Source organism: Cervus elaphus, chromosome 18, assembly GCF_910594005.1.
Source record: "Cervus elaphus chromosome 18, mCerEla1.1, whole genome shotgun sequence".
Classification (NCBI taxonomy): domain Eukaryota; kingdom Metazoa; phylum Chordata; class Mammalia; order Artiodactyla; family Cervidae; genus Cervus; species Cervus elaphus.
The window spans coordinates 107683870-107710411 of record NC_057832.1 but is presented as its reverse complement, the minus strand read 5'-3'; the positions used below and the strand labels follow the sequence as shown (position 1 = coordinate 107710411).

The window sequence follows — 26542 nt, the reverse complement described above, 5'->3', positions numbered from 1 at the left end:
AGAGTCAATTAAAAATGAATAATGCAATAAATGAGATAAAAAACACTCTGGAGGGAACCAAGAGTAGAATAATGGAGACAGAAGATAGGATAAGTGAGGTAGAAGATAAAATGGTGGAAATAAATGAAGCAGAGAGGAAAAAAGAAAAAAGAATCAAAAGAAATGAGAACAACCTCAGGGACCTCTGGGACAATGTGAAACACCCCAACATTTGAATCATAGGAGTCCCAGAAGAAGAAGACAAAAAGAAAGGCCATGAGAAAATACACGAGGAGATAATAGCTGAAAACTTCCCTAAAATGGGGAAGGAAATAGCCACCCAAGTCCATGAAACCCAGAGAGTCCCAAACAGGATAAACCCAAGGCAAAACACCCCAAGACACATATTAATCAAATTAACAAAGATCAAACACAAAGAACAAATATTAAAAGCAGCAAGGGAGAAACAACAAATAACACACAAGGGGATTCCCATAAGGATAACAGCTGATCTATCAATAGAAACCCTTCAGGCCAGAAGGGCATGGCAGGACATACTTAAAGTAATGAAAGAGAATAACCTACAACCTAGATTACTGTACCCAGCAAGGATCTCATTCAGATATGAAGGAGAATTCAAAAGCTTTACAGACAAGCAAAAGATGAGAGAATTCAGCACCACCAAACCAGCTCTTCAACAAATGCTAAAGGATCTTCTCTAGATAGGAAACACAGAAAGGTTGTACAAACGTGAACCCAAAACAACAAAGTAAATGGCAATAGGACCATACCTATCAATAATTACCTTAAATGCAAATGGGTTGAACGCCCCAACCAAAAGACAAAGACTGGCTGAATGGATACAAAAACAAGACCCCTATATATGCTGTCTACAAGAGACCCACCTCAAAACAAGGGACACATACAGACTAAAAGTGAAGGACTGGAAAAAAATATTTCACGCAAATGGAGACCAAAAGAAAGCAGGAGTCGCAATACTCATATCAGATAAAATAGACTTTCAAATAAAGGCTGTGAAAAGAGACAAAGAAGGACACTACATAATGATCAAAGTATCAATCCAAGAAGATATAACAATTATAAATATATATGCACCCAACATAGGAGCACCACAATATGTATGGCAAATGCTAACGAGTATGAAAGAGGAAATTAATAGTAACACAATAATAGTGGGAGACTTTAATACCCCACTCACAACTATGGATAGATCAACTAAACAGAAAATTAACAAGGAAACACAAACCTTAAATGACACAATGGACCAGCTAGACCTAATTGATATCTATAGGACATTTCACCCCAAAACAATCAACTTCACCTTTTTCTCAAGTGCACACAGAACCTTCTCCAGAATAGATCACATCCTGGGCCATAAATCTAGTCTTGGTAAATTCAAAAAAATTGAAATCATTCCAGTCATCTTTTCTGACCACAGTGCAGTAAGGTTAGATCTCAATTACAGGGAAAAAAATTTTTTAAAATTCAAACATATGGAGGCTAAATAACACGCTTCTGAATAACCAACAAATCATAGAAGAAATCAAAAAAGAAATCAAAATATGCATAGAAATGAATGAAAATGAAAACACAACAACCCGAAACCAATGGGACACTGTAAAAGCAGTGCTAAGGGGAAGGTTCATAGCATTACAGGCTTACCTCAAGAAACAAGAAAAGTCAAATAAATAACCTAACTCTACACCTAAAGAAACTAGAGAAGGAAGAAATGAAGAACCTCAGGGTCAATAGAAGGAAATAAATCTTAAAAATTAGGGCAGAAATAAATGCAAAAGAAACTAAAGAGACCATAGCAAAAATCAACAAAGCTAAAAGCTGGTTTTTTGAAAAAATAAACAAAACTGACAAACCATTAGCAAGACTCATTAAGAAACAAAGGGAGAAGAACCAAATTAACAAAATTAGAAATGAAAATGGAGAGATCACAACAGACAACACTGAAATACAAAGGATCATAAGAGACTACTACCAGCAGCTCTATGCCAATAAAATGGACAACTTGGATGAAATGGACAAATTCTTAGAAAAGTATAACTTTCCAAAACTGAACCAGGAAGAAATAGAAGATCTTAACAGACCCATCACAAGCAAGGAAATCAAAACTGTCATCAAAAATCTTCCAGCAAACAAAAGCCCAGGACCAGATGGCTTCACAGCTGAATTCTACCAAAAATTTAGAGAAGAGCTAACACCTATCTTACTCAAACTCTTCCAGAAAATTGCAGAAGAAGGTAAACTTCCAAACTCATTCTATGAGGCCACCATCACCCTAATTCCAAAACCAGACAAAGATGCCACAAAAAAAGAAAACTATAGGCCAATATCACTGATGAACATAGATGCAAAAATCCTTAACAAAATTCTAGCAAACAGAATCCAACAACATATTTAAAAAATCATACACCATGACCAGGTGGGCTTTATCCCAGGAATGCAAGGATTCTTTAATATCCACAAATCAATCAATGTAATACACCACTTTAACAAACTGAAAGATAAAAACCATATGATTATCTCAATAGGTGCAGAAAAAGCCTTTGACAAAATTCAACACCCATTTATGATTAAAACTCTCCAGAAAGCAGGAATAGAAGGAACATACCTCAACATAATAAAAGCTATATATGACAAACCCACAGCAAGCATTACCCTCAATGGTGAAAAATTGCAAGCATTTCCCCTAAAATCAGGAACAAGACAAGGGTGCCCACTCTCACCACTACTATTCAACATAGTGTTGGAAGTTTTGGCCACAGCAATCAGAGCAGAAAAAGAAGTAAAAGGAATCCAGATAGGAAAAGAAGAAGTGAAACTCTCGCTGTTTGCAGATGACATGATCCTCTACATAGAAAACCCTAAAGACTCTACCAGAAAATTACTAGAGCTAATCAATGAATATAGTAAAGTTGCAGGATATAAAATTAACACACAGAAATCCCTTGCATTCCTATATACTAACAATGAAAAAACAGAAAGAGAAATTAAGGAAACAATACCATTCACCATTGCAACAAAAAGAATAAAATACTTAGGAGTATATCTACCTAAAGAAACAAAAGACCTATACATAGAAAACTATAAAACACTGATGAAAGAAATCAAAGAGGACACAAACAGATGGAGAAACATACCGTGTTCATGGATTGGAAGAATCAATATTGTCAAAATGGCTATTCTACCCAAAGCAGTCTATAGATTCAATGCAATCCCTATCAAGCTACCAACAGTATTTTTCACAGAACTAGAACAAATAATTTCCCAATTTGTATGGAAATACAAAAAACCTCGAATAGCCAAAGTAATCTTGAGAAAGAAGAATGGAACTGAAAGAATCAACCTGCCGGACTTCAGACTCTACTACAAAGCCACAGTCATCAAACAGTATGGTACTGGCACAAAGACAGAAATATAGATCAATGGAACAGAATAGAAAGCCCCGAGATAAATCCACGAACCTATGGACAACTTATCTTCGACAAAGGAGGCAAGGATATACAATGGAAAAAAGACAACCTCTTTAACAAGTGGTGCTGGGAAAACTGGTCAACCACTTGTAAAAGAATGAAACTAGAACACTTTCTAACACCATACACAAAAATAAACTCAAAATGGATTAAAGATCTGAATGTAAGAACAGAAACTATAAAACTCCTAGAGGAGAACATAGGCAAAACACTCTCCGACATAAATTACAGCAGGATCCTCTATGACCCACCTCCCCGAGTATTGGAAATAAAAGCAAAAATAAACAAATGGGACCTAATGAAACTTAAAAGCTTTTGCACAACAAAGGAAACTGTAAGCAAGGTGAGAAGACAGCCCTCAGATTGGGAGAAAATAATAGCAAACAAAGCAACAGACAAAGGATTAATCTCAAAAATATACAAGCAACTCCTGCAGCTCAATTGCAGAAAAATAAATGACCCAATTCAAAAATGGGCCAAAGAACTAAACAGACATTTCTCCAAAGAAGACATACAGATGGCTAACAAACACATGAAAAGATGCTCAACATCACTCATTATCAGAGAAATGCAAATCAAAACCTCAATGAGGTACCATTACACGCCAGTCAGGATGGCTGCTATCCAAAAGTCTACAGGCAATAAATGCTGGAGAGGGTGTGGAGAAATGGGAACCCTCTTACACTGTTGGTGGGAATGCAAACTAGTACAGCCACTATGGAGAACAGTGTGGAGATTTCTTAAGAAACTGGAAATAGAACTGCCATATGACCCAGCAAGCCCACTTCTGGGCATACACACTGAGGAAACCAGATCTGAAAGAGACATGTGCACCCCAATGTTCATCGCAGCACTGTTTACAATAGCCAGGACATGGAAGCAACCTAGATGCCCATCAGCAGACGAATGGATAAGGAAGCTATGGTACATATACACCATGGAATATTACTCAGCCATTAAAAAGAATTCATTTGAATCTGTTCTAATGAGATAGATGAAACTGGAGCCCATTATACAGAGTGAAGAAAGCTGGAAAGATAAAGACCAATACAGTATACTAACACATATATATATGGAATTTAGAAAGATGGTAATGATAACCCTTATGCAAAACAGAAAGAGACACAGAAATACAGAACAGACTTTTGGACTCTGTGGGAGAAGGCGAGGGTGGGATGTTTTGAGAGAACAGCATCGAAACATGTATATTATCTAGGGTGAAACAGATCACCAGCCCAGGCTGGATGCATGAGACAAGTGCTCGGGCCTGGTGCACTGGGAAGACCCAGAGGGATGGGATGGAGAGGGAGGTGGGAGGGGGGATCGGGATGGGGAATACGTGTAAATCCATGGCTGATTCATGTCAAGGTATGACAAAAACCACTACAATATTGTAAAGTAATTAGCTTCCAACTAATAAAAATAAATGGAAAAAAAAAAAGTTGGAAAGTTGACTATTAAGAATTTCAAATTTTATACCTTCTATTCCTGCTGTGCTGACAGAGACAGGAGAAGGTTGTGTCCAGAGTCAATAAGTCAGGAAATAGAAGCAATAAAGGAGCTAGATTTCAAAGAAGCAGCAAAGCAATCCCTGAGTTACTAGGAACTATCACAAATTCAGTTAAATTAAATCCAGACATGGGTGGAATGGGTTGAGGAGTTAGTATAAATAACATATGTGGTCATTGCAGCTTTCTTATTGATCTGAACAGAAAATTCTCTTAAAAAAAAAAAAAAAAAACACTGCTTTTTACATTTCAAGAAGCAGTTTTCTTACTTGAAAGTTTTCTTTGATCCTTTCAGGGTTAAAACTTTTAGGAATGACAACCACTCCTCGCTGAATGTTGAAACGCAAAACAACTTGAGCTGCTGTTTTATTGTACTTTTTCCCCAGTGCATTTAGAAATGGATCCTTTAGCAAAGGTGGGGAAGAGACATTCACCCTTAAAAAAAATAAAAAAAAGAAATCAAGACATGTATCATATTTCAGTCAAGTAATGAAATTAAAAGATGCTTACTCCTTGGAAGAAAAGTTATGACCAATCTAGATAGCATATTAAAAAGCATAGACATCACTTTGTCAACAAAGGTCAGTCTGATCAAGGCTATGGTTTTTCCAGTAGTCATGTATGGATGTGAGAGTTGGACTGTAAAGAAAGCTGAGTACAGAAGAATTGATGCTTTTGAACTGTGGTGTTGGAGAAGACTCTTGAGAGTCTCTTGGACTGCAAGGAGATCCAACCAGTCCATGCTAAAGGAGATCAGTCCTGGGTGTTCACTGGAAGGACTGATGTTGAAGCTTTAACTCCAATACTTTGGCCACCTGATGTGAAGAGCTGACTCATTTGAAAAGACCCTGATGTTGGGAAAGATTGAAGGCAGGAAGAGAAGGGGACAACAGAGGATGAGATGGTTAGATGGCATCATCGACTCAATGGACATGAGTTTGGGTAAACTCCGGGACTTGGTGATGGACAGGGAGGTCTGGCGTGCTGCAGTTCATGGGGTCGCAAAGAGTCAGACACAACTGAGCGACTGAACTGAACTGAACTGAGTGAGAACCAGTGGTTAACCAATCACCCTCCTCCTCTGACAACCCCCCCCCCCACCTTTCACCTGGTAACCTATCCAAAACACTCGGGTCACCTGTAACCAAGTTCTTTGAATGCAGAGTATTCAGAAGACTAGTGCTTAGTATGGGAAGATCAAGACAGGCAGATTCATAGACCTGTCTCTTCCAGAGTGTTCAGTCATGTCCAACTTTTTGAGGCCCCTTAGACTGTAGCCTACTAGGCTCCTCTGTCCATGGAATTTCCTAGGCAAGAATACTGGAGTAGGTTGCCATTTCCTCCTCCAGGGGATCTTCCTGACCCAAGAACTGAATCCACACCTCATGTATCTTCTGCATTGGCAGGCAGTTCTTTACTATTAGCACCACCTGGGAATCCCACTTTTCCAGAGGGTAAATAATACTAATATTTCTTTGGTGGATCTTATAGAGAGAATGGGGTTGGAAGTAGGCACACAGGGAAAGTCAAGAAGACTGAAGGAGAAGCACAACTCTTGAAATCAGAATGGAAAAATTCCTACTTAAGTCTGTGGAAGAGATCACAGTAGAAGTATTGCCACTGAATACAGAGATTTTAAAAATTCAAAAATTTCAGAATATGACTGAATATTACTTTGGCAGGTAATAATCAAGGTGAAAGTGAAGTCCCTCAGTCATTTCCGACTCTTTGCGACCCTGTGGACTGTAGCCTACCAGGCTCCTCCAACCATGGGATTCTCCAGGCAAGAATACTGGAGTGGGTTGCCATTTCCTTCTCCAAAATCATAATCAAGGTACTGGTAGGCAATTTCATAGGTAGAGTCTAGGTGATTATTACAACACCTCAGTGAGGAAGGTTTTGTTAGCTGTAATTTGCATATGTGAAGATTGACTTGAAGAGATTGTTACTTCCTTAAGATCACACAGATGAATAGTCATTTCAGTCAAGCAATTTACATTAGCCTAATACTCCAAAAGAAATATACTTACTGAGGAGATAAACTGCATTACTTACCAGGATGGATTTCTAGAGGTTCCCAAAGGGCTGTATGCAATAATGACAATGTCGTGTTGTTGGCAAAATTTCAAGAGTTTTGGCTGGGTGAAATATGGATGGCACTCAACCTATGTGGTTGGAGAGCAGAGCACAAAATTAAGAACTTGTGGATGAATCAATTTTATATAGATTTTAATAATTCAACAAAATCGATTGCAAAGTAGTATGGATAGCGAGGCAGATCTTAAATATTTTTCCAAAAAAAGAAGTTTACATTGTTTATATATAAGTGAGGTAAAGTAAAACCAGATTAGTGAGGTCACTATCTATGAGTTAATCCTAAAATAGCTGGGAAACAAATTCAATTTTTACAGCTATCATACTTTAAAGCTATAAGTGAATGGACTTGGTGATTTATAGTAAATATTCTAGCAAATACAATTTTCCATAACAGACACATAGTCTCAAGTTCACATTACAGTCTTGGTAAATAGAGGTGACATGTTGCAAAAGCCCTCTATCCCTCACTATCAAACACTTAAGAATATTTTCACAAGAGATAGAGTGTGTATAAAAGTAAATTTAGAGATGCATTTTCTCTTCTTGGTGGAGAGTTCTTTACAGCACTAAATGTAGGCCTATTTTCATTTTCTGTATCTTATTGACAACATTCCTGCACTGAAAACATTTGTGTCAACAAAAGTTCTTCTCTAAGTTTCTTCTTAAACACTATGGTAGTTTTTGACCTATGTGTTTCTTTTCTTTTTAATTAAAATCAACCAAGGCTTAATGAAAATATTATAAGTATGTAATTATTATTTTCACTACCTGGAATATTAAATACTTGACAAGTTACATTTCTAGAAGGCACAAGAAAATGCTATTGATAAAGTAGAAAGGTAAACCAGAGGTCTTAGAGGTGAGTCTTCTTTCCTTTATCTAATTTGACAACCTTTTTTTTATACCCCCTATCAATTTCTCCTATTTCTTCTCTTTCCCTTTTGTTGTTGTTTGCTAAGTTGTGTCCAACTGTTTGTGCAGACCCCATGGACTGCAGCATGCCAAGCTTCCCTGTCCTTCACTATCTCCCAGAGTTTGCTCAAATTCATGTCCATTGAATCGGTGATGCTGTCTAACCATCTCATCCCCTGTTGCACTCTTCTCCTCTTGCCCTTAGTCTTGCCCAGAATCAGGGTCTTTTCCAATGAATCAGCTCTTCCCATTGGGTGGCCAAAGTATTGGAGCTTCATCTTCAGCATCAGTCCTTCCAATGAATATTCAGGGTTGATTTCCTTTAGGATTGGCTAGTTTGATCTCTGCTGTTGTCAGGACTCTCAAGAGTCTTCTCCAGCACCACAATTCAAAAGCATCAGTTATTTGGCACTCCCCATCTTTATGGTCCAACTCTCACATCCATACATGACTACTGGAAAAACCGTAGCTTTGACTATACAGATCTTTATCAGCAGTGATGTCTCTGCTTTTAAATATGCTAAGTTTGTCATAACTTTCTCTCCAAGAAGCAAGCTTCTTTTAATTTCATGGCTGTAGTCACTGTCCACAGTGATTTTGGAGCCCAAGAAAACTGCTTCAACTTTTTCCCCTTCTATTTGTCAGGAAATGATGGGATTGGATTGCATGACCTTGGTTTTACTAATGTTGAGTTTGCCCCCTCATTATCTTGATCTCTCCTTTTCCCTAAGACACTTTCCCCCAACCCCCCATTTAGGAACATTTCTTCATTCTAAAAAGTGACACATAGTGTCCATAGTACAGTAGACCCTAGGTATCTATGTAGGATTGGTTCCAGAACACCCCCCAGCAAACACCAAAATCCTCAGATGCTCAAGTCCATTCTATGAAATGGTGTACTACAGTGGATCCTCCATATTTGCATCCAGGGATATGAAGGGTGGCCTGTTTCTTTCCCTTATCATCTCCCACTCCCAGCATCACTCTCCCCCTTTAATATCTTTCCCATTTTTCATCTTATTGGCACACTAATGTTTCCAAACACATTTTAAATCATGTCACTCCATTGCTTAAAGACTAAGTATGAATTCCTTAATTTCATGCCTGCCTGCTTGTTCCAAACACATTTAGTTTTCCCCACAGAGACTCCTTTCTAATCAGGTTGGAGTCCTGTTACCTGTCTTTGGCCTAAATATGTATATTCACATGTGTATATGGCATATGTATTTACAACAGTCTTTGGTAATGCTGTAGTTTTAGATAGATATCAGAATCTCGAAAGGTAAAGATAAGAAGCTGGACAGAATCCATGAATAGCAAAAGTCCTTTCATTAATTAACTCCAACCTCTTCTGTCTTTCCATGAAAAACTGCACTGAATTTTCTCTTCGTTGTGGAAGACACTCAACAAATATTTATTAATTTCTGTGTCAGGACATCTGTGACTTAGGTACAGTGAATGAGATCAGGAAAAATGGAAGAATTTGGAAACTTTCCTTTTTCCTTCCTTTCTCCTTTCCTTCCCTCTGTCCCTCCTTACCTTCCTTCTTTCCTTTGTTCCTAGAGTTATGTGTTGGAACTGTGTATGAAATGAAACCGCTTGAGAGAGATCCACAGTTCCCTTTGAATTGGGCTGGGAGAGCACTGCTTGACACTAGGAAGACTGTCTAAGCCAGGAGCAGAGCCCAGAGGGGTGTTACTCCAGATGAATGCCACAGGGAAATTTGGATTGCTCAGACTCTGAGAATGAGTACAGAGTAAGCTTATATTCTATGTCAGTTTGTTCATGACGTCAATGAAAAGTACAAACATTTGCAAACTTTATTTTAGATTTGGACTGGTGGGAAAATTCTCTGGAGCAGGAAATAGCAACAGATTCCAGTATTCTTGCTGGGATAATCCCATGGATAGAGGAGCCTGGCAGGCTACAGTCCATGGGGTCTCAAAAGAGTTGGAGGCAACTCAGCGACTCAACAATAACAATATCGGAAAAGTTAGTTTTGAAATATGTTAATTTTAAATTATGCAAGACCTTCAGATATGTATCGCTTGTATATGAAATGTGTCGATTTTGTCCCCATGGACTATAGCCCGTCAGGCTCCTCTGTCTATGGGATTTTCCAGGCAAGAATACTGGAGTGCATTGCCATTTCTCTTAATCTTCTTGGAGAAGATTGCTTCTCCAGGGGATCTTCCCAACCCAGGGATCAAACTCATGTCTCCTACAGCTCTGCATTGGTAAGAAGATTCTTTACCACTGAGCCAGCTGGGAAGCCCAAGGACTGCATTATGCGCATTGTATTCCTGGGTTGAAAGCTGCTCATTTTGTATCTCTGGAGAAGAGACGGTCCTACCAGGGCACAGGGTGATGGCTGGTGGCCAGGGGACCTGCACTCTAATTTGTGCCAGCTCTATTCTGGTTCTGTGCCAGTATTTGACATATTCAAACAGCACAGAGCACATGAATAGGTTCAGGCTATGATCTTCCTGCACACCTTGCTTCTCTTTCAGGAACATTTGTAAAGTTAATCAACAGTCTCATGCCGACAGATCAACGCATTTCCTGCTTGGCATGAAGAAACACACTGTCAAATTTTCATTCTTTTCCATGCTCAGGTCAAAAGTTACCACCTGTCTCCGTGCATTTGTAAGAAGAAAGCTGCTTGTCATTTCAACATTTTTATAACAAAATATTGTTCTTAGGAGTGCAGGAAGGATATGCTGCAGAGGGGATTGGTTAGAAATAAAGGATTGGATTGAGATCAGTGAGGGAGGCACCGTTTGTTGCTCTCTGTTCCTGACAGCTTCTGATACAGCACTAGCTGAAGTGTCAGTTTGGAAGTGGTACTTCTAAATATGGCAACACTTCTATTTAGCTGTGGGTTACTGTCCTGATGTAGATAATAATTCATTTTCCTGTTATGAACTATTTTGAGTTTCTAAAAACAATGAATTCAACCAACAAGTCCACCATCACCCCAATATGTGAATATTTACCATATTCAAGAACATTTTTCAGTGCAGCTTCTTAAGGTTTTATGAAGTAGAGGGACGAGGATATCATTTCCCCATTTAACAAGGTGGATTATAGTATTTTGTTGTGATTATAAGAGTAATATACGCTCACTGCAGAAGACTTGAAAAATACAGAAAAGCATAAACAGGAGAACAGAATTTACTTGTAAAATTCACAGCCAGAGATAGCCACAGTTAGCATTTGAATATATTTCTTTCCAATATTCGCACTTTTTAAATAATGTAATCACCTTCATACTGTAATACGTTTTGCATCCTAGCCTTTCCACTTAGTATCATGGCCATATCTCTTTTTCTCAAAAGCATTTCAACAACATCTTTTGTTGAGAGTTTATGTATTATGAATGTTTTAAATTTTATTTAAACATTCCTTGAACTTTTCTTATTTATGTTGTTTCCTTTTTTTTTTTTTCCCATGATAAACAGTGCTGTGATAAACAGACATATATGGGTGTTCTGATTTTTTCCCCCCACAGGGATAGATTCCTAGAAATTGAAAACTGAACATTTTTTAAGGCTCCTGCTACTTATTGCAAAATTGCTTTTCAGTAAAGTTGAATCAATGTACCAGTATTCCATCACTTGCTTACATGGAACATAATACTAAAAAATAGAACAAAAACTTTGTGAATTTGGTACATAATACAAAATTTCACTTAAATGTACATTTCTGTAATTAATAGTGCAGCTAAACATTTTTCATATGTTTACCAGTCTTGCAATTTGTCATCTGTGAATTTCTGTTCATTTCTTTTGAGTCATAGTATTTTTTCTCATTGATATTTTTTAGGTTTTTAACTCATATGGATATGACCTCCTCTTACTATTATATATATTTTTTCAGTTCTCAAACAATTTTCAGCAAGAATACTTTTAAAAATTTATTTTTTTTTAATTGAAGGTTAATTGCTTTACAGAATTTTGTTGTTTTCTGTCAAACCTCAACATGAATCAGGCATAGGTATACATATATCCCCTCCCTCTTGAAACTCTCTCCCATCTTCCTCCCCATCCCACCCCTCCAGATTGATACAGAGACCCTGCTTGAGTTTCCTGAGACATACAACAAATTCCCATTGGCTATCTATTTTATATATGGTAATGTAAGTTTCCATGTTACTCTCTCCATACACCTCATCCTCTCCTCCCCTCTTCCCATGTCTGTAAGTCTGTTCTCTATTGCTGCCCTGCAAATAAATTCTTCAGTACCATCTTCCTAGTTTCTGTATATATGTGATAGTACACGATATTTATCTTTCTCTTTTTGACTTACTTCACTCTGTATAATAGGCTCTAGGTTCATCCACCTCATTAGAACTGACTCAAATGCATTCTTTTTTATGGCTAAGTAATATTCCATTGTGTATACGTACCACAACTTCCTTATCCATTCATCTGTCAATGGACATCTAGGTTGCTTCCATGTTCTAGCTATTGTAAATAGTGCTTCAATGAACATTGGGGTACATGTATCTTTTTCAATTTTGGTTTCCTTAGGATATATGCATGGGAGTGGGATTGTTGGGTCATATGGTGGTTTTATTCCTAATTTTTTAAGGCTTCTCCATACCATCTTCCATAGTGTCTATATCAATTTACATTCCCATCAACAGTGCAAAAGCATTCCCTTTTCTCCACACCTTCTCTAGCATTTATTGTTTGTAGACTTTTTGATGATGGCCATTCTGACTGGTGGCAGTTGATAGCTCATTGTAGTTTTGACTTGCACTTCTCTAATAATGATCAATGTTGAGCATCTTTTCATGTGCTTGTTAGCCATCTGTATGCCTTCTTTGGAGAAATGTATGTTTAGGTCTTTTTCCCAGTTTTTGATTGGGTTATTTGTTTTTCTGGTATTGAGTTGTGTATGAACTGCTTGTATATTTTGAAAATTAGTCCTTTGTCAGTTGTTTCATTTGCTATTATTTTCTTCCATTCTGTACGTTGTCTATTCACCTTGCTTATAGTTTCCTTTGCTGTGCAAAAGCTTTTAAGTTTAATCAGATTCCACTTGTTTACTTTTGTTTTTATTTCCATTACTCTAGGAGATGGGTCATGGAGGATCTTGCTTTGATTTATGTCATCCAATGTTCTGCCTATGTTTTCCTCTAAGAGTTTTATAGTTTCTAGTCTTACATTTAGGTCTTCAGTCCATTTTGTGTTTTTCTTTGTGTATGGTGTTGGGAAGTGTTCCTAATTTCATTCTTTTACATGTAGCTGTCCAGTTTTCCCAGCACCACTTATTGAAGAGGCTGTTTTTATGTATTGTTTCCCCATTGCATATTCTTGCTCCTTTGTAAAAAATAAGGTACCCATAGTTGCGTGGGTTTATTTCTGGGCTTTCTATCTTGTTCCATTGGTCTATATTTCTGTTTTTGTGTCAGTACCATACTGTGTTGATGACTGTAGCTTTGTAATATAATCTGAAATCAGGAAGGTTGATTCCTCAAGCTCCATTATTCTTTCTCAAGACTGCTTTGGCTATTCTGGGCCTTTTGTGTTTCCATATGAATTGTGAATTTTTTTGTTCTAGTTCTCTGAAAAACGCCATTGGCAATTTGATAGGGATCGCATTGAATCTGTAAATTGCACTTGGTAGTATACTCATTTTCACATTATTGATTCTTCCTACCCAGGAACATAGACTATCTCTCCACCTATTTATGTCATCTTTGATTTCTTTCATCAGTGTCTTGTAGTTTTCTGTATACAGTTCTCTTGTCTCCTTAGGTTTATTCTTAGATTGTGTTCTTTTTGTTGCAGTGGTGAATGAAATTGTTGCCTTAATTTCTCTTCCTGGTTTTTCATTGCTAGTATATGGGAATGCAAGTGATTTCAGTGTATTGATTTTGTATCCTGCGAGTTTGGTAAGTTCATTGATTAGCTTTAGTAATTTTCTGATAGTATCTTTAGGGTTTTCTATGTATGTATCATGTCATCTGCAAACAGTGAAAGCTTTACTTCTTTTCTGACCTGTATGCCTTTTATTTCTTTTTCATCTCTGATTGCTGTAACTAGGACTTCCAAAACTATGTTGAATAATGGTGGTGAGAGTGGACACCCTTACCTTGTTCCTGATCTTAGTTTTTCACCATTTAGAATAATGTTTGCTGTGGGCTTATCATATATGCCCTTAATTATGTTGAGGTAGGTTCCTCTTTGCCCATTTTTTGAAGAGTTTTCATTAGAAATGGGTACTGAATTTTGTCAAAGGCTTTTTCTGCACCTATTGATATTATCATATGGTTTTTATCTTTTAGTTTGTTAATATAGTGTATCACATTAACATGCATATATTGAAGAATCCTTATTATATTTTTAAAATATAATCATCTAATTTTCTTTGCTCTCTGATTTTAATATTTTTAGGATTTAACACTTTTATACTATTATATGTATTGGTATTCCTTATAATTTTCCCATGACTTCCCTTTCTATCCATAGATGCAGATAACTAAAATTCTTTTGTAGTATTCACAAATAATTTCCTGCTTTGTCTCTAGCTCCTGCTCAAAGGGACACTTTGAAGTATAACATGAGGCAAAGATCTATATTTGTTATTATACAACTATCAATTTTCTCCACACTACTGAAAAATAAATTGTTTTGTCATTAGTTTACATTAAGCTTTTATTTTTTTTATTTTTTTAAGCTTTTATTTTATTTGAGATTGTTTCTAAGATATTTCTTGTTTATTTTAGACTGTTCTAGGTCTCCATTGCTGCACAGGCTTTCCCTATTTGGGGTGAATGGGAGCTACTCTTTGTTGCAGTGCACAGGCTTCTCATTGCAATGGCTTCTCTTGTTGCAGAGCGGGGGCTATAGGTGCAAGGGATTCAGTAGTTGAGGGCATAGGCTTAGTTGTTCCAAGGCATGTGGAATCTTCCCAGACCAGGGATTAAACCCATGAACCCTGCATTGGCAGGTGGATTGTTAACTACTAAACAATCAGGGAAGCCCGATATCTCTTATTTTCTATTTATTTGTAGGTTTTCCTTGGATTAATCTTGCATGTGTGCACACTCAGTTGCTCAGTCATGTCCAACTCTTTGCAACCCAATGGACCATAGTCCACCAGGCTCCTCTGTCTGTGAAAACTTTCTAGGTAAGAACACTGGAGTGGACTGTCATTTACTTCTCCCAGGGATCTTCCCCACCCAGGGATCAAACCCAAATCTCTTGCATTGGCAGGTGGATTCTTCACCACTGTGTCATTTGTGCTACTCTTACATTATTTTAAATACTGTGAATGTCAATATCTGCTATGTTTTGTTCCCCCTCAATAGCTTTCTTCAGAAAATTTTGGGTTACTTTCCCCTGGACTTGAAGTTTCTAATCATGCTTGTTAAGAGACATAAATTGACTTGCCCAGGACCTAATGATGAGATATGTATATAAAGTGACCTCAAGGCTTTCTGACTCCTAATCCAGGATTCCTCTGTTGAGTAATTGATTTTCTCACATTCCCAACCCCCGCACCCCCCTTACCTCCTTTCCCTTGTCAGTGCCATACCTGGTTGCTGACTGGCTTATACTTAAGTCCTGGTTTGTTCAGAATGAGCTCCAGCTGCCTACGGTTAAAATTGGATACTCCAAGGGATTTCACCAAGCCAGCATCTTTGCAAGCTTCTAAAGCCTGTAGGATAAAATCCAGTGGGTCAAGAAAAAAGCCTCAACACAAGCAAGAATAAACATTTATAAGGGTGACTGTGAATTCTTTAAAAAGGAAAGTCCCTGGGTATGTTAATAAGCATTCTGTGAACTAAAGTAAAGTGGAGGAAATAAGAATTCTATAAATGAATGATTTGGGGGAATTGTTCATCATACCTTCCCCTTGTATTTTCAAAATGTAAGAAAGTGAAAGTGATAGTTTCTCAGTATCTGACTCTTTGTGACTCCATGGACTGTAGCTCACCAGGCTCCTCTCTTCCTGGAATTCTCTAGGCAAGAATACTGGAGTGGGTTGCCATTCCTTCTCCAGGGGATTTTCCCAACCCAGGGATCAAACCCAGGTTTCCTGCATAGCAGGCAGATTCTTTACCATCTGAGCCACAAGGGAAGCCCTTCATAACATATACCAGCACAATAATAATGATCTTATTTCTTAAAATCTGTTGAGGTTTTCTTTTTGGTATAGTACCTGAAAATTTTATGTGTCTGGTGTGTGTGGAAAATGTATTTTCTCCTGTTTTGGGATACAGGTCTTGCTTGTCTCTCTCACATACATACATTATTTAGAAGCTTAAAAGTCAAGTTTTTCCTGTCTTTTCAATAATTTAAAGGAATATATCAGAAATCTCCCATTGTAACAGTGAATTTACCAATATCTTTCTGTATTCTATCAGTTTTTGCTGTTTATATTTTTAATATATTTTATTTGATACATATGTGTTTAAAATTGTATATCTTCTTAGTAAATTAAATCTTTATCATTATAGTTTTTGCACTTCCCTGTACATTTTTTTTAAAATTTGGCTGCACCAGGTCTTATTTGTGGCACATAGCCTCTTTGGTCTTCCTGGCAGCATGTGGGATTTTTTTTGGCTGTGGCATGTAAACTCTTCAGTTGCTGCATGTGGGATATTGTTTCCAGATCGGGGATCAAATCCAGGGAGTGCTGGGTCTTAGTCACTGGACCACCATGGAATTCCCCCCCTATACATTTTAGAGTCAGCTTTTCAATTTCTTTTGGGATTTTGACTGGGATTGCATTGAATCTATCCGTGAATTTGGAGAGAGTTAACAACCTATCTGTATTCAGTCTTTCCGTCAAAGAACATGATATAGCTCTCCTTTTATTTAGATTTAAAAAATCTTATCAGTAAAATACTGCAATTTTAACTGTATAAGTCTTGCACAGATTGTGTTAAATTTATCTCTAAATATTTAATTTTTTTTTTTTTTTTACAAATTCCACTTCCCTGTGGTACATATATTACAATGGAATATTACTCAGCCATAAGAAGGAACACATTTGAGTCAGTGCTAATGAGGTGGATGAACCTAGAGCCTATTATACAGAGTGAAATAAGTCAGAAAGAGAAAATAATTATCATATACTAACACATTTATGAATCTAGAAGGATGATACTGATGAACCTATTTGCAGAGCAGCAATGGAGACACAGACATTGAGAACAGACTTATGGACGTGGCTTGGGTAGAAGGAAGAAGGAGATGGTAGGAGGTATGGAGAGAGTAACATGGAAAATACATTACGATATGTAAAATAAACAGCCAATGGGAATTTGCTGTTTGATTCAGGGAACTCAAACCAGGACTTGGTAACAACCTAGGAGGGTGGAATGGGGAGGGAGGTGGGAGGCATGTTCAAGTGGGAAGGGACATGGGTAAACCTATGGCTGATTCATGTTGATGTTTGGTAGAAAACAATGTAATACTGTAAAGCAATTATCCTTCACTTAAAAATAAATACATTTTTTAAAAAGGAAAAGATTCCACTTTCAATTGTGCATTGGTAGCATATGGATTCGGAGAAGGCAATGACACCCCACTCCAGTACCCTTGCCTGGAAAATCCCAGGGACGGAGGAGCCTGGTGGGCTGCAGTCCATGGGGTCGCTGAGAGTCGGACACGACTGAGCGACTTCACTTTCACTTTTCACTTTCATGCATTGGAGAAGGAAATGGCAACCCACTCAGTGTTCTTGCCTGGAGAATCCCACGGACAGCGGAGCCTGGTGGGCTGCCGTCTGTGGGGTCACATAGAGTCGGACACGACTGAAGCAACTTAGCAGCAGCAGCAGCAACATATGGATTGAGTAAATGGTTTTTCAGGTGGAGAGGCCCAGACAGCAGAAAACATAGTCAGTGCCTCCTCAACCCTCAAAACAATCCACAGTTCAGAGCTTTAAGCTGTTACCGACATGTGGGGAAGTCTATTAGAAAGAGATAATCATTCGATTATAATTACCAGCCTTTGGAGGAAATTATACTTAAAAGACGCTTACTCCTTGGAAGGAAAGTTATGACCAACCTAGACAGCATATTAAAAAGCAGAGACATTACTTTGCCAACAAAGGTCCATCTGGTCAAAGCTATGGTTTTTCCAGTGGTCATGTATGAATGTGAGAGTTGGACTCTGAAGAAAGCAGAGCGCCGAAAAATTGATGCTTTTGAACTATGGTGTTGGAGAAGACTCTTGAGAGTCCCTTGGACTGCAAGGAGATCCAACCAGCCCATCCTAAAGGAGATCAGTCCTGGGTGTTCATTGGAAGGACTGATGCTGAAGCTGAAACTCCAGTACTTTGGCCACCTCATGCGAAGAGTTGACTCATTGGAAAAGACCCTGATGCTTGGAGGGATTGGGGGCAGGAGGAGAAGGGGACGACAGAGGATGAGATGGCTGGATGGCATCACCGACTCAATGGGCATGAGTTTGAGTAAACTCTGGGAGTTGGTGATGGACAGGGAGGTCTGGCATGCTGCAATTCATGGGGTCGCAAAGAGTTGGACATGACTGAGCGACTGAACTGAACTGAACTGATACATGAGGGGGAAGTCTATTGCATGCATGCATTCTCAGTCATGTTCAACTCTTTGAATGAGATTATTGTTAGATTATAATTTCCAGCCTTTGGAGCTTGAATTGGGAGAGGCAGGAAAACAAGTGTCAGAGGTCAGGCAGAGACTTAGGTTTTCCCTAGCTTCCCACAAGTGCAAGATTTCAGTTCTGCTCTGACTTGATTCCTGAAGATGTCTGAACATGAGTCCTAAGTGTCTACATGTGTGGAGTGAACAGTACATGTTCCAAGGCTATGTTGTTGTTTTACAGTTGCTAAGTCATGTCTGACTCTTTTGCTACCCCATGCACTAGAGCCCTCCAGGCTTCTCTGTCCATGGGATTTTCCAGGCACGAACACTGGAGTGGGTTGCTATTCCCTTCTCCAGGGGATCTTCCCGACCCAGGGATCGAACTTGGGTCTCCTGCATTGTAGGTGGATTCTTTACTGCTGAGCCACCAAGGAAGCCCCTCCCAAGGCTAACATGGCCCCTTTTACCCAGAATAAAATGCAGCCCAGCAACCAGTAAGATAATATAAGAGAAGAACTATTGGCATTATTTTTCCTTTTATTTATCCTAAGGCTATAGCAAGAGAGAAATAAGAGCAAAAATAACCCCAATAGTTCCTCTCCTAAATTATCTTACTGGTTGCTGCACTGCCTCTTTCTCTAGGTAGAAGCTGCCATGTTACCACATAACAAACCAGTTCATAAATCTGTACCTGCCTCCCCCCGACACATAAATCCATAAGGGTTTTCTCATTATTTCCCCCTACTTTCTCACTCTTATAATCTTGGGGAAGGAATCAGCAGATTGCTCAGAAATGGAACCAGAATTATTTTTCAGGTTTTCATTTATTATTTTACATTTGTTTCTTTTAGACATCTTATTACTGATTTTTAAAAATTCAGTTTGAGAAACAAAAAAAAATTTGTGAGTTTATCTCATTTATATACTTTTATTTACTGTTATAGTAAAGCTTATTTCCTTTACTTTCTTTTGCCTCCCATTTGTCTCACCTCCTTATCTTTGGCATTCTTCTCTTCCATCAAAGCAAAATCAAACACTTTTCGGTGCCCAGAAATGGAGATTTTATGCATCTTTGCTCATGGTTAGAAATACCTGACTATTACTTTTCATTGGGAATAAAGGTTGTAACTCTGCATAAAGCTAACAGGAATAACCAGATCACAATTTAAAAATGTAATCTTTTAAGATTAAGAAGCCCATTTTAACTTACCTCCCAAGTGGCACATAGATTTGACTTGTGATATAACCATTTGCCATTTTCATCTTTAGGATATAAATCATCTCCAGGCTGTTAAAGAAAAAAAAAAAAACAGCAAGTATATCTGAGGATTAAAATGATGGAATTTGAGTTGTCGATATTTCAGTATACCCTGACCCTGGGAAACCAATTTAAGATATACATATAAATTTGTTTTCTCCCCTTTGTGGAGATATCCAGAAATTCACTTGTCCAACATATATGACACATTAGTCTTATTCTCTCACCCTGGCATTTATTATTCCTTTATTTATTGACAGATTATTGTTGTTAACTCATGAGGTTATCTCTTAATGATAACATTTCTCATTAGAAAAAAGCAAAAATTGAGAATTAGGACAATTAGATTCAGTGTTTGGATAATATATCCTTGCCAAAGTTTAGGACAGCTAATTTCTTACTCTTATGAGAAACCAAATGTCATCACTATGGCTGAGAAGGAATTCTTCAGCTAAGAAAAGCATAGTTGATGAATGGAATGCTCCTTAAGTATAAGGGAAATGGACAGCTCATTACTTCTCAGGTCTGGCTAATCACCCTGTGGTTCTTTGTTTCCCTTTTTAGCGGCCTCTAGGAGTTGAGCATCTTTTTTTCTACCTCACACTAACTGTTGAACCTCATTTTCTAGCTTTTTGGTGACACTTTTTCAATGAAGATTGACTATTGTTCAGTCACAAAGTCATATCCAACTCTTTGCAACCCCATACTGCAGCATGCCAAGCTTGCCTGTCCTTTCACTATCTCCCAGAGTGTGATCAAACTCATGTCCACTGAGTTGGTGATGCCATCCAACCATCTCATCCTCTGTTGTTCCCTTCTCTTCCTCCCCTCAATCCTTCCCAGCATCAGGGTCTTTTCCAATGAGTCAGCTCTTCACATCAGGTGGCCAAAGTATGGGAGCTTCGGCATCAGTCCTTCCAATGAATATTCAGGGTTGATTTTCTTTAGGATTGACTAGTTTGGTCTCTTTGCTGTCCAAGGGACCCTCAAGAGTGTTCTCTAACACCACAGTTCAAAACCATCAATTGTTCAGCACTCAGCCTTCTTCATGGTCCAACTCTCACATCCATACATGACTACAGGAAAAACCATAGCTTTGACTATATGGACCTTTGTCCGCAAAGTGATGTCTCTGCTTTTTAATACACTGTGTAGGTTTATCTATTGACTATGGTATGGAAATTGTCTTTCATATTTCTCCTTTTTTTCCTATATGTAAAAATGGGACCCATCTCATATGGGTTTGGAAATGGGATAGAGAGAAATAAAAGATGATTTCTAGGTTCCTTGAGTAGATGGTGGTAACTATTTCCTGAGGCTGGACAATGAATTGAGAGTTTTGTTTTGGATATTTTGAGTTTGAAATGACTGTTAAACATTCAAGTAGATATTTGAAGAAAACAGAGAGGTCTCAGAGGGTGGCTCAGGGAGAGACTGTGGGCACAGATAAAATGTGGGAGTTCCTCACACATATTAAATGGTATTCAATCCATGCAGTTGGGTGAAATCACCTACAGAAAGAGTGTGGCTCAGTCAGGCAAAAATATTGAGGAAAGAGCACTGGACAAAGCATTTGGAGTTTAGTGGGAAAGGAGCTGCCAAAGAATCATCAGAGGATGACATCATCAAAACCACAAGGTGAAAATGTACAAAGAAAGAAGCAGTGATCATTTGCATTGAAAGAGGTCAAATAAAATATGAGGACAAACTGTCTATTGGATTTGGTTGGTGGCATAGAAGTCTTTGTGTATCTTGATAATAGGAAATTTTTGTTATTAAAAAGTAACAAGGAATTGGATAAAATCCATTATATTTTTTAAAATTTTCCTGAATTTTCCCTCTGCCATCTTACCTGAATGAAACTTTTACCTGGTGATCACACTTTCTCCATGCCCTCTTTAGCAAAGGGGGCATCTAAATTTCATCTAAAATTTTCATCTAAATTTTCTTCTGTTACACTGAAATTGGGAAAAGGACTCCTTTCTCCTCAAAGCCATGTAATCATTCATATTAACTACCCTGTATATCTCTGATTTCTAAGCCCTTTGACCTTAACACTTATGAAGCTTATTTCCACTCTGTTCTCCCTCTATATTTCTTATTTTTAGCATTTCCTAATTTTACTTCTGATCTGAAATGACCTTATGCCTCCATCATGAACTCTGTTAATATTAATAGCTTTTACTCTCCCAAATTTTAATTCTTTATCATATCTGAACCCATGTTAGATATTTCTATGATGTCTCCTTAAGCTTCCACTGTGCTAACTTTACTAATCCCTTCATCTGGACAAGCCCATTGTCTTTTTCCTCCTTTCCTGCTCCTGACTATAAAGCATTATTAGAAGAAGAATTCAACCTTCTAAAAATCCACCCTGTTCACTCTCATTCCTGTTTAGCAACAACTTTGTCCTTTTAAAATGCCTTATGCTTTTTTTTACTTTGTATTTTTTCTGAAATTGTGTCTGCTTGTTATCTTGACATTAAAAAATAACAAAGTGCTAAACCATTTTAGCAAGAAAGATATTTGTTTTTTAAAAATCATAAGATTAAACAACCATGTGATATTTTGACTTCAAAGATTGATTTCTCAATTACAGGAAGTACAGGTTCAGTTGGGAGGTAATGCACTGTATTGTGAAATTTGTCACTGTTAAAAGTTTTACTTTCTCTGTGTCCTTGAGCTCTGATCCTATTTAAAAATAGAAATAGAATTTCTCTATTTACCTTCTCCAAAAGATTTTACAAGTCATTAGTCAGCTACAAAGAAGTAAATTTCATTTTCTCACTTTTAAATATAGCTTCTTTCCAAATCTGTAAGACTCAGCTTAGAACTCTGCCATTTGAAAAAGAATCAAGGTTAGCTGAGTGAAGAGAAGGGTTGAGGTCAAAATCCAAAGAGCCTGAAATCAAAATATCACTGTAATCCACAGGATATTGGGACCATTAAGCTCATGAGGATAAGAGAGAGTATATAGTATAATATAAGGGAACAAGATTGGGATTGGCATTAGGGGACCAGGATCTGGTCCTAGTTCTGATGGACTTTAAGCCTGACCAAGTAGTTCATTGCTTGTGGTCTAAGTTTTCTCTTTTGTGAAATAAGGTTATTGGGATATATAATTTCTAAGGTGGCTCAGTCACTAAAGAACCTGCCTGCAATGCAGGAGACCCAGGTTCAATCCCTGAGTTGGGAAGATCCTCTGGAGAAGGAAATGGCAACCCACTCCAGTATTTTTGCCTGGAGAATCTCATAGACAGAGGAGCCTGGTGGGCTATAGTCCATAGGGTTGCAAGAGCTGAACACAACTTAACGACTAAACCACCACCAGGTCACATCTTGGAGACCACAGAGAAAAGTCAATAAGGAAAATGCTTCTAGAGAACAGAGCAGGAGCAGCCAGGTTGGCTGTGTAAAGAAATTCTTTTGGTCACTGCAATGGCAGACAGCCCTTGTTTTTCCTGTCTAGCAGGACCTTGTATACTTCATGGATAAGTGGTCAGCTTTGTTTTTCAGTCTTTCCTTCCCTCAATGAAATTTTAAAGCTGTTGCTGATCTTCAGCAGTGTATAGCGGGTGTGTTGGTGGTGATTAAATTAACAGGGAGCTCATAGATTGAGAAAGTTCAAGGAAGGAATGATTTGAATTAAAGGAATATATATCACACAAAAGTCCTGACCTTGGAGCTGGCTTCAAAGACCTGACTATTTTCTCCAAAGGAAGAAGATCTGAAGGGTGGAGTGTAAGTTTTCAGTTGTACCTATTACTTTACATTATGTTGTGCAGAGATGTTTTTGTGACTGTGTGAATGGGAAGAAGGGTGTGCTGGATGCTGGGCAACTACAGCATGGACTAAAGTTAGTTGATTACATGTTGGTTTAACAAAGAAAGTTCAAAGTATATCTGTAAAGATATGATATAACAGAACATGCATTGGATTATGAATCAAGAAACTTGGAATCCAGGCCTGAGATGGATACACAGAATTTTTCTTGGCATTTGTTGGGCTAGGTCAGTACTATCTCATTTATGGTAACAAAACATCATTATATTTTATGGTGCTAAGTAATGAATGAGCTTCCTGCACAGATCTTTTTGCTCATGGTTGCCAAGGAGTGAAGCATAACCTTTAGGCATCTGAACCTACCTTAAAAGCCATGGGTATTTCAATGATGTAAAGATCCACATAATCTAACTGGAGGTCCTTAAGTGTCCTCTCCAGAGTTGGGCGGACCATCTCTGGGTCATGATTTGTAGCCCACAGCTGAAAGAAAAAAAGGGGATAGTTAATATCCATGGTATTTTTTAAAAATAATAATGCACCACTTTAAAAATATTTTTAACTTTTTTTTTTTTTTAACTGCATTGCACAGCATTGCAGGATCTCAGTTCCCTGGCCAGGAATGGAATTCATGCTCCCGGCAGTCGAAGCATGGAGTTCTAACTATAGGATGGTCATGGAATCCCCCACCCCAGTAGTCTTTACACTCATATACATTGTATTCACTGATTTCATTTCACAGAAATATGTTTAAACTGAAGTGTCATCTGAGTATAGGTTGAGCTGATATAACTCTAGATACCCAGAGTATAACTTGATCCAAATATAGGACCAGAGATTTAAATATCCACCTAAACCACAGAGAACCTAATTCAGCAATAAACTCTTCCTCGGCCCTGTGCTAATTGCCGAATCCACCCTTAGCACTTTCATTTTTCCTCATTGTGTAATTAGGGAACATGGATCTAACTAGTGGTGCTGACCTGGTCTGGTGCTTTATTTTCATTTCACTGATAGAAGTTATGACTCATCTGAGTAAGAAATATGGTTGTGTAGAAGGTATGGCTCATCAGAGTAAGAAATATGATTGTGTATGTGACTTCACCAGTGCTTCACACTGTGATGGGTGGTGCAGATGCTGGTGAAATTTTAAATTATTGGAAAGGTTTAGATCCCTTTTGATAGCTCCTTTGTTCCCATTTGGTCCACTTCCTCATTTCCCCCGGAAAATTCTGCCAATCCCTACAAAGAAATTACTCAATCTGAACTGGTGATGTCACAAAAATGGTGGCATGGGAGACTCCTTTGTTGGAGATCTTTGTCGTCCAAAATGATCATCAGTTAAACAGCTGTTCATGAATTAAAAACCAATAAAAATGTTGGTCAAAGGATGCCAACTTCCTGTTATGAGTGAGTTCAGGGGATCTAATGAATAGCATGGTTGTTATAGTTAGTAATACTGTTGCTAAGAGAATAAATCTTCAAATGTTTTCATCACAAAAAGTAATAGTAATTATGTAATGTGATGGAAGTGTTAGCTAACACAATGGTGGTAACCATTTTGCAGTATATAATTGTATCAAATCAATGTGTTGTACACTTACACTTATATAGTGTCACACATCAGTTATATTTCAATAAAGCTGAAAAGGTAAATAAAAGGCAAGTAGAAAGTTTTAACATATATAAGAAAAAAAGAAAAAGAAATTACTCAGTCTCTAAAGTGCTAAGTAATGAAAAATTAGGCCTTGGGTTGTCAGAATGGAGCATGTGTACCCTTGAGGTCTGTGAAACTTAGGGTACCGAGGGACACTCAGAGCCTCAGGATACATGAGTATATTTTCTTGGAGCATCAAATTTGCTCACGTATTTTTTGGGGGGGAAAAAAAAAACTTTTGAATTTCCATACACTTTTTGCCACAAGTAAGGGCAAGCAAAATTGGTAAAACTTAATTTTTTCCTTTGTTGAACAATAATTTTTTTCTTGCCCTCAAAGCACAGAAAAGAGAAAACAATGCAAGAGTAGTGAAAAATGCGTTTTTGTTTTTAATGTGGGTCTTTTGGGATATTATTGGCATCCCATCTAATTGAAAATTTTGTTTTATATATTTTAATCTATCTTTATTCAACAATTCTAGGTACTCTTTAAGTGCTTTGTGAATGTTAACTCATAGCAACCTTATGAAATGGGCAATTTAATCCAGTTCTTTTCCAGTGTGACAGGTATTGCAACTTTAACTGTTTACCAGGGAGATAAAAAGGAAGGTTTTCTTTGTTTTTCATTTGTAACTTCAAAAATATTTCCATCTTTGGTTCACAGTCTCAGGATATGAGTTCAAGTTTATTCTTCCTCAGAAACTCTTGGTAAGTTCTTGTGAGAGACTCTATAATAACAAAATCTTTAGGAATCAGATTGTAAAGCTGTAATCAAGTGACAAGCGTCAGGCTGGTATTTTGGGATGGTGGTTCTACATGGCCCCTTGAAATCATAGCCCGTAAGTGGCTGGTAACTTGGGGAACTGCAGGCTCCCAGAGAGCTTGGAAAGGAGTGGAGAGAAGGGGTTCTGGGCAGTGAGTGAAGTCTGAAGCACCATTTTGTTCTCCTTAGAAAACTTAGGAGAATTGTGTTACAGGTTCTCTAAAGTTATTAAGTTTGATTCCTTCAAGGCTGCCTGTAAATATGTATTCAATATTTCCACTGGCTCTCATCTCATCATGATACTTTATATTTCTGATTGCTTTTCAATGGATAGTGATTTCTAACTATCATCAGCTGGCGATTTCAATTTCTCAGAAGATTTAAACAAAATGTGGTATATCCATTCAATGGAATATTATTTGGCTATAAAAAGAAATGAAATTCTGATAAATGTTACAAGGTAGATGAAAGTAGAAAACATAATAAGAGAAAGAA

At 37.7% G+C, this 26542-nt stretch overlaps 1 protein-coding gene across 1 annotated transcript in view; it reads right to left on the bottom strand.

The window, feature by feature from the left end:
- AKR1D1 (aldo-keto reductase family 1 member D1) overlaps nucleotides 1–26542 on the bottom strand; it is a 67929-nt gene that overhangs the window by 11402 nt on the left and 29985 nt on the right. Inside the window, exons 3-7 of the mRNA XM_043873398.1 lie at nucleotides 23995–24111; nucleotides 19801–19878; nucleotides 15551–15673; nucleotides 7049–7158; nucleotides 5263–5428 (exon numbers count right to left, since the gene is read on the bottom strand). Of these exons, the coding sequence (XP_043729333.1) occupies nucleotides 5263–5428; nucleotides 7049–7158; nucleotides 15551–15673; nucleotides 19801–19878; nucleotides 23995–24111 (594 nt within the window). The remainder of the gene's footprint in view (nucleotides 1–5262; nucleotides 5429–7048; nucleotides 7159–15550; nucleotides 15674–19800; nucleotides 19879–23994; nucleotides 24112–26542) is intronic.